The sequence below is a fragment of the Chiloscyllium plagiosum genome, chromosome 1, assembly GCF_004010195.1.
Source record: "Chiloscyllium plagiosum isolate BGI_BamShark_2017 chromosome 1, ASM401019v2, whole genome shotgun sequence".
Lineage (NCBI taxonomy): Eukaryota > Metazoa > Chordata > Chondrichthyes > Orectolobiformes > Hemiscylliidae > Chiloscyllium > Chiloscyllium plagiosum.
Window position 1 is genome coordinate 74,925,669 of NC_057710.1, and position 16,188 is coordinate 74,941,856.

At 38.0% G+C, this 16,188-nt stretch overlaps 1 protein-coding gene across 3 annotated transcripts in view; it reads left to right on the forward strand.

Annotated features, from left to right (window-relative positions):
• ipo11 (importin 11) overlaps positions 1 to 16,188 on the forward strand; it is a 458,122-nt gene that overhangs the window by 352,291 nt on the left and 89,643 nt on the right. For 2 of the 3 annotated variants that reach the window (XM_043689423.1, XM_043689427.1), the window contains exon 28: positions 7,267 to 7,362. The exons of the other annotated variant lie outside the window; for it this stretch is intronic. In XM_043689423.1, coding sequence (XP_043545358.1) covers positions 7,267 to 7,362 — 96 coding nt within the window. The remainder of the gene's footprint in view (positions 1 to 7,266; positions 7,363 to 16,188) is intronic. 3 annotated transcript variants of the gene reach the window in all.

The following is a 16,188-nucleotide window of genomic DNA, read 5'->3' on the forward strand; positions in this document are numbered from 1 at the left end:
CAACAACATTCATAAAGCAGGGAGACCAGAATTGAACACAGTATTCTAAAAGTGGTGGTGGGTGCACTATTCTGGATGCCAGCCTATGAGTTCTCTTACTCAGTTCAGGCCTAGTGGGACTCTTTTGCTGTCATGAGTCCGCATACCAGCAGCAACTACAATGGCTTGTTGGTCCGGATACTAAAGAAAATGTTAACTGTTTGGCCGATGATCGGCTTTGTTTTGGGTTTTTGCTGTGGGCTGACCTATCCCTCTGTTCAGGATATGTCTGAGTGAGACTATGCAATTGCCCTTATTCAAGTGGTGCCCACCAAGCTGGGGAAGGTGTCCACTTCTAATTGCATGCCTTGTTCAGGAAGTTATGAAAAATAACCTGAATTTTTAAAAATCTCAGCACATGGTTATCTTTTAACAGCTGCAATAGAGTATAGGTAATATGCATTTATAATTTAGTGAATGTGAAGTATTCAATTGGTGACATTCCAAAAGTTTAGTGGATTTGTTCCTTACATTGCAAATAATGACCATGTATTGTTCATAAACAATAAATATCCTATGAAGAAATGTTTTGTGCTGAATCCTTGGGTTCTTATTCATGTTATGATAGTGCACTTATGCATCCATGTCAATACCATGTTTTAGTCTGTCATGTTAGTAGTAGAAAGAGCTACACCTTAAGAGATACCCTTTGAGATTTTAGTGGACATGTATTACAAATTGGTCATTTTAAATTATAAAAATACCAGAAGAATAATTGAGTTAGGATGCCAAACATCTGAGATTCCAGTGTATATAGCACAGTCATATCAAATACAATGGTGCTATTATAACCATGCCATCATGGTTCCTTGGAAGTCTGTGATTAATACATCAAAATATAAAGCAGAATATCTGAAGAAAATAGTTGAAGTGAATCAATGTTCCACATTTATGATTCATTTTATATTATAACTAAAAAGACTTTCTTCTAATCTAACCTGTATTCTGGCACTGCTTTTTGACTTTAGAAAAGGCAGCAGCTGATGCCATCAATCTATTGTCATAAATATGAATTAAGCAGAGCACATTATGCAGATTGTTTCTGTCCCATGTATTGTTTATGCTTGTTCTACAACCATAAACCAGTCAAAGACCTTTGAGTCATCTTTTCCAAACTTCATGAGCCTAGGATCACTACAATGGTACTTGTTTGATCAGTTAATCCTAACTTAGCCCACTCCACTAAATATCTGTTGAACAAACACCAGAATTCAGGAGAAACTCAGCAGGTCTGGCAGCATCTGTGGAGAGATAAACAGTTAATATTTTGAGTCTGGTGTGATGATTCCTCTGAACTGTAAAATATAGAGGCAAATGAATTTGTCCTGTTATCAGCAGCCCAGTGCATTCCATTGACATCTTTTTTTTGTTTCTCCATTAACAAAGCTTTTGTCTTTTGCATTGACCTCTGCCTTTGTAAAAACTACAAGGAAATTTTCCAACACCTTTCAGTTCTGAACAAGAGTCATACCAGACTTGAAACATTAACCGTTTCTCTCTCCAAAGTTGCTGCCAGACTACCTGATTTTCTCCAGCATTCTGTGTTTGTTTCAGATTTCCAGTGTCTGCAGTATTTTAGCTTTATTTAAATGTGTGTTTAATTTTTTTCACCTTTAATATTTTGTGTAAAATTTGTTAGGCAGGTGTTTAACTCCAGGAGTTAAATCAAACTCACTAATTAAAATCAGGGAATGCCCATATAGAACAGAGATAAGGCAGACTTTATTTTCTCACAGAGGGGATTGAGAGTTTTTGTGAGTTTCCTCCTGAAAAGTGATGAAAGCAAAGTCCTTGAATATTTTTAAGACAGATTAGATAGATTCTTGTTAGGCAAGGTTATCATGGGTAAGCAAGACTATTGTTTTGAAATTCCAATCAGATCAATCGGAATATTGATTGGTGGAGCACACACGAGGTGCTGAATGTCCTATTCCAGTGACTGGATCATAGGTCAATTTGCTTTTCCAGTTGATTACAATATTGTCCTGGATTTTTAGAATTACTGAGGGTAATGTTTCCTGATAATGTATCTGTCATGTACTTTTCAAACAATGGTTTAAATTCAAACAAGATTCATCTCTGTTGTTATCCATATAAAGATGAGTAGATCTTTTTGAATACTATTATATAGCACTTCTAAAATTGTTTTCCAGTTAGCTTATGTTTCATAACATATTGCATGTTAATAATGCACAACCTCTATGCATTTATTAGCATTATACTGAGAAGTGATTTTATTTTATCTTTCTGGCGAGCTCTGTATTTAGTTTTTAACATGATGTGGATATTATCATTATTATGAGCAGGGAGTTAACATTTATGATGTTCAAATTGGTTAGTTTTGGATTTGATGTCCAAATTTGGTAGCTATCTTTGCCTTTTAAGAAGAGTTATTTTCAAAATGTCTGCATTCCTCTTTTCTTTCACTGAATGCACATTGTTATTTGAAAATATGTTTAAAAGGCTCCTGATGTCAACATCCAGGAGGGAAAGGCTGCAAGTGGATTTGTTGTGAATGTGTGTGCTGAAAGAGATTTATCATATGCCAGATGATTTCGATCAATCTGTTGGCTCTGTCAGTGTGGTTCACTACAGTGATGTCACCCTCAGGACTATGTTTGAACTAGTCGTCGGCAGAAAGGGAAAGTTATTGATTCAAACCACTTTATGGGTTTTTTTTGCAGGCAAAGTTGTTGATTTGTCAGCTGGTGTTTTCAGACAGTCTTGCTGAATTTTGTGTTTGCAGTGAAAAAAATTATGTTTTTAGAAGTAAAATTAATAGAATTTTATTTTAATGGGCTTTTCACATTATACTTACATCAAGTCCTTTTCTTGTCTAATCCATAAGAAGTGGATTTGGACTCTGTCTAAATTGTAATCCAAATCCTTATGTCTCTTGGTGATGACATACTGGAATATTGTGTGTAGCTTTACTCTCCTTATGTGAGGAAGGATGTTGCTGCTATAAGAGAGTGCAGCAAAAGTTTACCAGTCTGATTCCGAGATGGTGGCACTGATATGAGGATGGGTTGAATCAATTACATATTAATATCAAAGACAGGAGCAGGGTAGGCTGTTCGACCTCTCAAGCCTACTCTACCGTTCAATATGATCATGGCTGATCATCAAGTTCAATACCCGAATGCCGCTCTCCACCTATATCCCTGGATCGCTTTAGTCACGAACTGTATTTACCTCAGTGTTTTGACCTCAACCGCTTTCTATGGTAGTGAATTCCACAGGCTCACCACTCTAGATGAAGGAAGTTCTTCTCATCTCAGTCCTAAAAGCTTTATCCCTTATCCTTAAACTATGATTCAGATTGCATTCACTGGACCTCAGAAGACTAAGGGAAGATTCTCTCAGAAACCTATAAAATTCTAACAGGGCAGCACGTTCGCTCAGTGGTAAACACTGCTGCCTCACAGCACCAGGAACCCAGGTTCGATTCCAGCCTCAGGCAACTGTGGGGAGTTTGCACATTCTCTCCAGGTGCTCCATAGAACATAGACCTTACAGCGCAGTACAGGCCCTTTGGCCCTCGATGTTGCTCCAACCTGTGGAACCAATCTGATGCCCATCCATCCTACACTACTCCATATCATCCATATGTTTATCCAATGACCATTTAAACATACTTAAAGTTGGCGAGTCTACTACTGTTACAGGCAGGATGTTTCATGCCCCCTACTACTCTGAGTAAAGAAATTACCTCTGACATCTGTCCTATATCTATCACCCCTCAATTTAAAGCTATGTCCCCTCGTGCTAGCCATCACCATTAGAGGAAAAAGGCTCTCACTGTCCACCCTATCTAACCCTCTGATTATCTTATAAGTCTCAATTTGGTCACCTCTCAACCTTCTCTCTAATGAAAACAGCCTCAAGTCCCTCATCCTTTCCTCATAAGACCTTCCCTCTATACCAGGCAACATCCTAGTAAATCGCCTGTGAACCCTTTCCAAAGCTTCCACATCCTTCCAATAATGTGGTGACCAGAATTGTACACAGTACTCCAAGTGCAGCTGCACCAGAGTTTTGTACTGCTGCAACGTGACCTCGTGGCTCTGAAACACAATCCCTCTACCAATAAAAGCTAACACACTGTACGCCTTAACAACCCAATCAACCTGGGTGGCAACTTTCAGGGATCTCTGTACATGGACACCAAGATCTCTCTGCTCATTTACACTATCAAGAATCTTACCATTAGCCCAGTACTCTTTATTCTTGTTGCTCCTTCCACATTGAGTCACCTCACCTTTTCTGCATTTAACTCTATTTGCCACCTCTCGGCCCAGCTTTTCAGCTCATTTATGTCCCTCTGTAACCAGCAACCCTCTTCAGTACTATTCACAACTCCACCGACCTTAATGTCATCTGCAAATTTACCAACCCATCCTTCTATACTCTTCTCCAACACATTTATAAAAATGACAAACAGCAGTGGACCCAAAACAGATCCTTGCGGTGCACCACCTGTAACTGAACCCCAGGATGAACATTTCCCATCAACCACTACCCTCTGTCGTCTTTCAGCTAGCCAATTTATGATCCAAACCACAAAATCACCCTCAATCCCATGCCTCCGTATTTTGTGCAATAACCTAACATGGGGAACCTTATCAAACACCATACTGAAATTCATATGCACCACGTCATATGCTAAATTCACATGCTAAATTGCCCATAATGTTCAGGGATGTGCAGGCTAGGTGCATTGGCAATGGGAAATGCAGGGTTACAGGGATAGTATAGTGAGGTGGGTCTGGGTGGGATGCTCTGTGGAGGGTCGATGTGGATTTGATGGGCCGAATGGCCTGCTTCCACATTGCATTATATGATTCTATTCTATGACTATCCAGTGTAAGTGTAAGAAGAATGTCCCTGATGGCGACCAAGTCCATAAGTATGGTTACAGTCTAAAGGTATGGGGTAAACCATTTAGCTCAATGATCAGCCATGATTATGGTAAATGCAAGTGTCTTTTTGTAATAGCTTCGTGGGTAGTAGGCAGAGCTTAAGAAAACAACTTGTATATGCCAGTGTATGTAGAGGCTATGATAGTGCATATAATTGAGTTTGTAAATTCGTTCACTGAGCTGGTGTGGTTCACTGTAGAAATTTCGTCGCCTCACTAGGTGACCTCATCAGTGGTTCTTCAATGAAGTGTTGGTGGTCTATCCCGCCTGGTATTTGTGTGTATCTGTTTGTTGGTACTTCCGGTTCTGTGTGTGAGTGGTTTGTATGTGGGCTCCAGTTCATTGTGTTGATTGATTGAGTTCTGGTTGGAGTGCCAGGCTTCAAGGAATTTTCTGGCATGTCTCTATGTTGCCTATGCTATTGCTGGTTACATTTTCCCAGTTGAATTTGTGTCCTTCGTTGTCTGTGTGGTTGGAAATGAGAGATTACTGGTCGAGTCTGGCAGTGGCAAGATGATGTTCGTGCACTAATATGGTCAGTTTCCTTCTTGTTTGTCCTGTGTAGTGTTTTTCAGTCCTTGCAGGGTATCTTGTAAATAACGTTTGTCCTGTTGGATGTGGGGAGCTGTTTGTGAGGTGCTGGTGAAGGACGTTTGCCAGTTTGTGAGCCATTAAGATTCCTAGGGGCCTGAGTTGGGTAGTCATTTCCGATATGTCTTTGATATACGGTATGATCATTATCATGTCTGGTTGTGTAGTGTTTTCTTCTTTAAGTTTGTTGGCTAAGTATCAGAGGATAGTACTCTTGGGCTACCTGTTTTGTTTAGATCCCTTGAATAGGTGTTCCTGGTCTGCCTTCTGGAGTTCTGGGTTGCTGCAGTGTGTCTTTGCTGGTTTGAGTAGTGTTCAAATGCAGTTTTGTTTGTGTGTCTTGCAGTGGTTGCTGTTATAGTTCAGTAGCTGGTCTGTATGGGTGTTCTTCCTGTACACACTGGTCTGGAGTTCACCGGTAGGTGTGTGTTCCACTTAATACATCCAGGAAGGGTGGTTTGCTGTTATTTTCCTTTTCTTTAATGAAATTTATTCCGGTAAGGATGTTGTTGATGTGGTTGTGGGTTTCTTCCAGTTGTGTGTGTTTAATGATAACAAAAGTATCATCTACATACCGGATCCAGAATTTGGGTTGGATGGTGGGGAGGGCTGTCCATTCTAAGCGTTGCATTACTGCTTCCACTATCAGTCCTAATATCAGTGACCCCATTGGTATACCATCGATTTGTCTGTACACTTGTCCATTGAATGTAAAGTGAGTAATGAGGCATAGGTATAGTAGTTTTAACATGCTGTTCTTGTTGATGCTGCTGGTGTCGTTGGGTGACCTAGTAACTGTTTCATCCAATAATGTGGCGATGGTACTCTTGGCTGGGCTGATGTCTATAGATGTGAAGAGCATTGTTACATCAAATGAAATAATTATTTCTTCCTCCTCTGTTGTGGTGTTTCCGATAACGTTAAAAAATTCTTAGGAAGAGAGAATTCTGTTAGCTGTTTTGGTCTTGTTTCAATTGGGTCAATGTGACCATCCTAGCACCAGCAAAACAGAGATACGCGAGAGAATTCCTTGAAGCCTGGCACTCCAACTGGAACTCACTCAGTCAACATATCGAACTGGATCCCATATGCAAACCACTCGGATACAGAACTGAAGTACCAAAAAAGACAGATACACATAAATACCCGATGGGATAGATTCTCAACACTTTATCGAAGACACACTAAGGATGTAATCTAGTGAGGCGACAAAACATCTGCAAAAAACCACACTAGCTTGGTGAACAAATCTATGACTTCATCCACAACCAGAGCTACAAATCTTTTTAAAAGCTCTACAATTTAAAAAATTAAATTACTGTAACTCTTCAAGATTCATTTTTGTGAGCATACATATTAAGAGATTAAATTTGATTAAAAGTATTCATACCCATCCAGTATATTGCAATGCTGTCTTTGTGTTTATTTAAGAAAACTCAAAATTTATGCTTCCTACAATTCTCACAAATGGAGTAAATGACAATTTAGCATCAACTTTTAATATCTTGGAAAAATGACTCAGTAAGACTAGTTTTAATCTTTATTGATTATTATTATTATAATACATATTTCAAGGTGTGTTTTCCGCTGAAGTATTTTACATTTTTCAGAGAACATTTTTCTAGCTATGCCTTTTGTTTTGCTTCAGAGCAGATTTCGTATTGCATACTTTGTCGAAGTCATTGAATTTAAGCTGCATCCTGTTCTTTTACAGTCTTATTCAAGATAAGTTCTGTGGCATTATAAACATTTGTGTGGAAGCATTACATGATGTCCTGTCAGAGGATCCAGATACAGGAACTTACAAAGAGTAAGTAAGCAGTCCATGAATGTGAATTAATTTAAAATGATTGTAAATTATTTTATTGCACTAAATTTATTGGAAATTATATGATAGAATGGAAATGAAAACCAGACAATCTAAAATGCCGTGTTGGTACTCAGACAGCAGATTCAAAATCTGCCCCTATACCTCAGGACTTTAGTTTCTGTATGAAATAACAACTGTAAATGTCCTGTTGCCTTGGTTCATTAATTTCCAGGCTATAAAGCTTGTAGTGAAACCATCCTTCATGTTTAGGTTGGTTTTCAGAGATGATTCCTTCTGCCAATTCATCATGAACCTATTTATCCCAAGGGAGCATTAGGTATGTCGCACTTTTATTTGAAAAGGCACATCCCAGTGATTGATTATGCCTCAGATGAGCTTGACTCTTACTGAAGAGCAAGCTTATTTGACAATTTTTGTAGTTGAGTTGTAAATTTCCTAAGAGTCCATATTGCTATATAGAACATTGTGACATTATTATTTATTTATTTTTATCTACTAGAAATTTTTAAAATTGTCATTTCTAGATTTGTGCTGTGAGTAATGTTAAAATTTCTATCATATTATTAAGAGAAGTGTTGGGTTGTTTGCAATTTAATTTTGATCAACATAAATTTACAAGTATAAAAAGGGTTTTGTTTCCAGCATTTTGTTAAATTATAAAGCTATACATTGAGGCCTGGCTGATTATCACCAAGCATTACACACAACAAAGGTTTAGAAATAGCAATATTGTTATTTTGTCTAATTTCAGTGTCTTTCTACCTTGTCTTAAAATGTTTGCAAAATTCATGAAAATATTCAAAGACATAACTTTCCTCATATTAAATTTCTTTATTCTTGCTGTTTCTATAATTAATCTATTAAGTGTAATTGGTGATAATGCAGATCATGTTTTTGGAAAACACAGATGTATTAGGTAGTGTCATGCCTTAATGCGGAAGTGTGTACTGTAAGTTCCACAAACCATCACAAAATGTATAAAGTTCCAATGAGCCCACTAAAATGGGCAATTTGACTGACTATTATTCAGAACAAAAGCAATTCATGCCATGTCTTATCAGTAACAGTGAAATAACTATTTATTGTAACACACTTATAAGACCAATGAAAGCGAAAATTGTGAACATGATGACGCTATTGTTTATGCAGTGATGGATATTCTTCAATGCAGTGGTTGATCAGGTAGACCTGTCTTGTTTTAAGATTCTTTCTTTTCAGCTTTCTTGGTTTCTCTTGTCTTTTATCCCCAAACAGTGAAGAAGAAAGGGCGGGTTTGCAATGGAGGTGGGAATGGTAGTTGAAGATGAATTTTTCTGTCTGCAGGTCTAGAATTTTTAATGCATCCCAGAGTATTTCTACAGATCTTCTCATTGTCCTTCCTCTAAGTACGATAATGCATTGTCTAACTGTCTCAGTACTTTCAGTGTTGGGCTAGTCAAGTTGTAAGAGATTTGCTTTGTGAAAAGTATACTTCTTCCTCCACCTCACTTGTGTTGTCTATCATCTCTATTGCTCTTAACACCTAACATACGTTCTCTTTTTTATCATCTTCTTTGCTATGATTTTGCTTTACCATGTTTGGTTGTTCAAATTTCTAAATTTTTGCCTGTATGCTTCAAGAACTGACTCATATACACAGAATAGCCTTTTCTACTGTGCCATAATTCTTCAAAGGCCCATCTGACAGTGGTGCATACATTCCGCATGCTGTACCTATCAATTTGCTTTGTGTGGGCCATGTCTACTTTCCCATTAGCCACTTCATTTGTTTTACTGGTTTGTTAAATGACATAAAAAATGTCTCCACATCCATTTCCTCTAATTTCATATTCTTTGTTTCTCTTGTCTTTTATCCTGTCTGAAATTCAAGTTTTCTTAGCTCCATTTCTTGCTTTTTAATTTCATTTTCTACTTTTTTATTCCAAAGCACTTTCCTTTTCAATTTTACCTCTTTCTCATGTTCAAGCTGCTTTAATTATAATTGAATGCTTCCTCAGGTGACTCACCACTTGGTGTACCTAGTCATGCTGATATTTCAAACAATTCCAGATGTTTTCCCACTATTTCTGCCACCTTAATCTTGGCAGTCATTTCCACGTCAATTTATTTGCCAATTCAGCAATTTTAGCTTTTGTTACTTTCTGTTCTAACTGCACAAATGGTTTTAGCTGCTTCTAATGTCACCGTATTTGATCATGAGAAACCTGTTACCACTCTCACTAACTCATAATCTAACATACAATCTTACAAAATCCTTTCAAAACATCCTGTCAATGTGCCTCCTAACACTTGTTATGATGAATGAGAAGAGTATAACAATGATCATGTCTCTGTTCCACAAAGTATCACTAAATGTGTAAATGTAAAGAAGTCCCAAAGAGACCACCAAAGTGACCAATTTACTTGACAGATTGTTTTACACTAGGTTTCATCAGTAACAGTAAAAATATTGTAACAGACACGACTTTAGCAACAGGAGAGAAAGGAAAGGATTTCTAAGCTTCAACTGTGAAACTTAAACTATTCTCTTCAAAACCTACATTTACATGGACATAATCACAATTAATATGGACAGATAAATAGTTTACCATTACATGCTATGGTGGGGAAAATTAACCAAATTCTGAAAATCAGAATTATAAGACACAAAGTAGAACATTATTTTCTCTCAGTCCTTCTGATTTTCACAATGATGTTACAGTGTTGTCTGTAAGGTGATGAGATGGCCTATCATAGTCTTAGAGGTTTAAAGAATAGAAAATGATTTGGATGCGAGCATAAGAGGTGCAGTTAGTAAGTTTGCAGATGACACCAAAATTGGAGGTGTAGTGGACAGCAAAGAAGGTTACCTCAGATTACAACAGGATCTGGACCAGATGGGCCGAGAAGTGGCAGATGGAGTTTAATTCAGATAAATGCGAGGTGCTGCATTTTGGGAAAGCAAATCTTAGCAGGACTTTTACACTTAATGGTAAGCTTGTTGCCAGGGTTGGTGGATTTGAGCTATATGGAGAGGCAAAACAGGCTGGGGCTGTTTTCCCTGGAGCGTCAGAGGCTGTGGGGTGACCTTATAGAGGTTTACAAAATTATGAGGGGCATGGATAGGGTAAATAGACAAAGTCTTTTCCATGGGGTCAGGGAGTCCAGAACTAGAGGGCATAGTTTAGGGTAAGAAGGGAAAGATGTAAAAGAGACCTAAGGGGCAACTTTTTCACACAGAGGGTGGTACGTGTATAGAATGATCTGCCAGAGGAAGTGGTGTAGGCTGGTACAATTGCAACATTTAAAAGGCATTTGGATGGGTATATGAATAGGAATAGTTTGGAGGCATATGGGCAGGATGCTGGCAGGTGGGAGTAGATTGGGGTGGGATATCTGGTCGGCATAGACGGGTTTGACCGAAGGGTCTGTTTCATGCTGTATATCTCTATGACTCTAAAAAGGCACTTAAACCTATTGAGTCTGCACAGGGCTAAAACAACGACCTAACTATTCTTATCTCATTATTCAGCGTCTAGCCCAAAGCTTTGTCAGGTGAATATAGGTCTTGTTTTAGAATTTCTTCTTTATTTATCTGCTTTGTTCCAAAGAGAGGAAGAGAGAGAGAGATGCATGCTTCTTGTCTGCAGGCTGTGAAAGTTTTTTCCTCTGTCCTGATATTTGAAGGTCTTTTGAAACATGCTGCAACTCAGTCAATCAAAGAGCTGAAAGTGCCACTCAGTCTTGATTTCTCCTTCTCACCGCTTCAAAAAGCCACATTATATCTCACAGCTCAATTCCAACTTCCATTGAAGTTTATAGTCCCAAAAGAGAAAATGTATCTTGTAAAGTGGCTTAATTTTTTTCTGAGTTTTTGAATGCACCCAGAAACAGTCTAGCAGTAGTTTGATGCTCACAATGTGGTCTCCTCTACATTGGGGAAACTAAGTGTTGACTGGATGACCACTTAGCAGAACACCTATGTTCTGCCTGCAAAAATGACCGAGTTTCCAGTTGCCTGTCCTTTTAATACACCATCCTGTTCCCTGGCCAACATCTCTGTCTCAGGCTTGCTGCAATTTTCTAGCGAAGCTTAGTGTAAGCTGGAAGAACAGCACTTCATTTTCTGCTTGGGGTCGCTGCAGGCCTCCAGACTCAACATCGAGTTCAATAATTTTAGGGCCTGAACTCTCCCATGTCCTAACCCCCAACCCCACACATCAGGTCTTGATATCACATAGTCTGCCATTACACATTATTATTGTTAGCCACTAACAGTCTCCATTAACAGCTATTCAGTCTCCTAGCCAAATCGTTATCCACTCCTTTGTCTAGGCAACAGTGAGGACTGCAGATGCTGGAAATCAGAGTTTAGATCAGAGTGGTGCTGGAAAAGCACAGCAGGTCAGGCAGCATCCAAGGAGCAGGAAAATCGACATTTTGGACAAAAGCCCTTCCGTCAGGAAACGTTGGACAGACAAATTCCTTTGTCTGTCCAACAGCTCTTCTCTCTCTTTGGGCTCTATCCCCATTGATCGTTTATTCCTTACTCCCTTCCATCCCCCACCCTATTTTTTGCATATAAACCTATATCATCTTAGCTACCATCAGTTCCGAGGAAGGGTCACAGGATCCGAAACATTAACTCTGATTTCTGTCCACAGCTGCTGCCACATGTGCTGAGCTTTTCCTTCTCTTGTTGTTTTAGAAGTAGTTGCTGTTTGTTACAGTTTTTCTGAAGTTAATCTCCACAGTGCACCTATTTCCTTTTATCTCCTCCAACTTTGTAATGCGTATATTTGAAAATCACTCCAGCCGCAGCAGGTTCTATTGCAAAAATTGTATTAAAATAAAACACGCTTCAGGATAAATTTTACAGGGTTCTGCAGGTGCACTGTTTATGATGGTAAAATAACATTGTGTCGCAAATTAGGCCTCAGTTACATTTTGTACCATGTTGGATTTATCTTTGCCAACTTTGTTTGCAACATAGCCCAGGAGGATTTTTCACGTGACCTGTTCTAATACCTTGTTCCCTGCTGTCACTTTCTGAATTACCTGGTTAATGAGTGTAAGAATGCTGTCTGGGTGAATTTGGTCAATTAAGTTAATGCCCTTACATTGTGATTAATGATGGTGATATGGACTCAGCCTAATTTACTGATTACCTTAACAGAAGCACCTTAATGGGTGCAATCTTGTTTTAGTAATTTAGATTTTGTTTAATTTTTTTGTAAAATACTTTAAAAAGTTATCTAATTTGAAGCTATTCAAAACCATACATATTCCAGCTTCCAGAACATTTGGTCAAGTTTCATGTCACTCATTTATACTCTCGGTTGGATGCTCTCACTCCCCCTCTTTCTCTCTAATCTCCTCTTCTCCCAGCACTTCTTCATCCATCAAACATGTCGCAGATCCCAGACTGCAATCTAGTTGTTGTTCCGGTAATGCAGGCAGATAGATGGGTGTGATTAAAAGGTACGGAGACTGAGGGGGAATCACATGTGGAATTGTTCACAGCCTCCAGCGGTTACTCTGCTTGGAAAGTATCTTTACTGCATTTCATTACGTGACAGCATTTCTGCCTTGGATGCAATCAATCTGAGTCTGTAAAAGGCAATATACAAATTTAAGAACTGTTTTCTGAATTAATGTTCTTTTGCTGCAAAATACTAACAGTGAACATCTGTATAATGTACTGTTGGGTTCATTCAGATTATTATTTTATTCCCGAGTGATCAGCAATCCTAGGTAGATTTCTTTGGTTGATTCTGCATTCACAGGATCCAGTTAGCTCAAATGAAATGCATGTGCCATAACTTGGCTATTGGCAGGCCTGCTCAACTATTTTGAGTCTAGATCAAATTTGCTTGGTTTTTACATTTTCTTAACACTTTTTTTGTTGTTTTACTCTGCAGTCTGGTATTTTTCTCTCTTATCAATGCAGAATATTAATATTCATAATTAACAACCACCATAATATAAATAACACTGTTCAAAATACTGAGAATGAAATTTCCTTTAAGATTTCCAACAGTACACATGAATTGCACAATCAACAGCACGCAGAAGATTAGTTTCAAGAGGGTAAGAACTCCAGTCCATATGTTGTTAACTTTGGACCTGCCAGCATCAGGCATCAGCTAACCATGGTGCCAAGCTTTGATAAGAGGACAGTATTCCTTTGAATGTAAATAATTCCATAGCTCTTCATTATTAATCTTTAGCCTTCATGAACAAACAGTGTTTGAACACAATTGATCACAAACGGGCATCAGGAAATAAGTTGATAGCTTGCTTACAGGAAGAGGGCATGCAGCACACCAGAGTGTATCCAATATCTGATGGAGGCAGAAAGTAGCAGAAATGGGCTAACATATCTATCTATGGTTGCTTCAAAGTAAAATGATGCCTGACAGCCCAGAAACATCTCAGAACAAAAGCCTCTTTGTTCCTTTACCAGTGCAACTATTTAACAAAAGATTGAATTATTTATGGAAGTATATTAGCTGAAAGCAGACATCACCAACCACACCAATATTTTTGCATATTCCAGTTGCATTGCGAAGGTAGTTGTGGGTCCTCTTCCTGAATTAATGCCATCTGAGTTATAATGAATCTTCCATAATTATATCCTGAATTTCTAGCGGTTTGACACAATTGAGCAGACTGTCAAGCCATGTTAGGGAGTGGGAGGCAAGTCACATTTAAATCAAATTGATTCAATAAAGAACACTGGTGAACCAGTTTGGATTTGGCAACAATACGGCAACTTTATGGTCACCTGTAGGGGCACCAGCTTTTGAATTAAAGTTTTCAAATACCATGATGTGATTTTAACTTGTCAATATTTTAATGATTAGTGAGGCCTTTACATTACTAGCCCAGTAAAATATTTGCAAATATGTTGGGCACATCTTAGCTACCATGAAAGTATATAATCAACAGCTACGTGCCAAATTGATTTTTTTTATCATTTGCAATCAAGTAGAAATACCCTATAAGCCTGTTGATTCCATCACTGTTCTCCCTGTAAGCAGTTTTGACTTGTACTTTAATATTTTTGCATATTCCAGTTGCATTGCAAAGGTAGTTGTGGGTCCTCTTCCTGAATTAATGCCATCTGTGTTATAATGAATCTTCCATAATTATATCCAGAATTTCTAGCGGTTTGACACAATTGAGCATGTCAAGCCATGTTAGGGAGTGGGAGGCAAGTCACATTTAAATCAAATTGATTCAATAAAGAACATTGGTGAACCAGTTTGGATTTGGCAACAATACGGCAACTTTATGGTCACCTGTAGGGGCACCAGCTTTTGAATTAAAGTTTTCAAATATCATGATGTGATTTTAACTTGTCAATATTTTAATGATTAGTGAGGCTTTTACATTACTAGCCCAGTAAAATATTTACAAATATGTTGGGCACATCTTAGCTACCATGAAAGTATATAATCAACAGTTACGTGCCAAATTGATTTTTTTTTATCATTTGCAATCAAGTAGAAATACCCTATAAGTCTGTTTGATTCCATCACTGTTCTCCCTGTAAGCAGTTTTGACTTGTACTTTTCCAAAAGCCTCTTCAGTGAGCTTGTCTCACCTTATCTTCCCCTTCAATTACAGGCTGAATTCTTTTAGAACGACTCTATTTGCTGAGCGTCCTCTCTATCTCTCTCTCTCGCTCTCTCTCTCGCTCTCTCTCTCTCTCGCTCTCGCTCTCTCTCTCTCTCTCTCCATCTCTCTCTCTCGCTCTCACTCCTCTTTCGCCCTCTCTCTTGCTCTCTGTCTCCCAACCCCTCTGCCCCTGGTCAGGTAAGTAGAAGCAGTTGAAGTTGCACGGTTGAGCATTCCATGATTCTTTCCATGCCAATCAATTCCAATTAACAGAAGGCAATCCAATCACATAAATTATAGTGGCTAGCCTCCTGCAACAACAATGCAGGAAAATTGTATCATGGGACAGCTCTGTAAAATATTTTACGGTGCTATAATTTAGCCTGATGTACTTAAACACTTTAAGACAATAGTGAATCAAACCAAGCGTTATTTTGTGGTAATTAGATTCCAGTTTTTGTTTTCATTCCTTCAGTAAAGCTATATAAAAATGAAAGGTGTGAAATACCCTATTTATTGATGTTTGACATGGGTTCCAGTGCTAATGAAAGGAGATGGTCTGAAAATGATTCCATTGAATCCAAATGTATTCCAATAAAACATAGATATTAACAAGTGAGTTCTGTATTTATTATTTTCTACCTTTCAAAACTGGCACAGTAAAAGTCTATGTTCTGCATTCATAACTCACATCCAGACAATGGTTAAACACTAATAATTCAAGGTTTTCATTTATTGATATGTCTGAAATGACAATATGATTTATTGGTACTGCATAAACAAAGGGGCAGGTTTATCATAGTAACATTGAATTCATTTTTGTACAGTGGTAAATATTGCAAGATGCTGGAGAACAACGGCTATATTCTACAAACAGGACCATTGATCTTCTATTGCTGCATTCGAATTCATATTGCCTTATTTTAATTATGTATTAAGTCTTTAAAAAGTACCACTTTTAAGTATCAGTTTTTCTTTAATTTACTCTGAAATTCACATAGGAGATTCAGAAGTGGGATTTGGGCTTTTTAAATATTTCACTCCAGTAATCTGACATGTTAGTTTTTTTCATGTTAATAATTCTTCGATATATCTGCTGTTCCTTTCAAAAAAGTTCAAAGCAGAATTGTGTCAAATTCGCAACTATATACATTTAATTAAATATAAGTGCAGAAAGTCTGCTAATTGTAAATTCATTGTGTT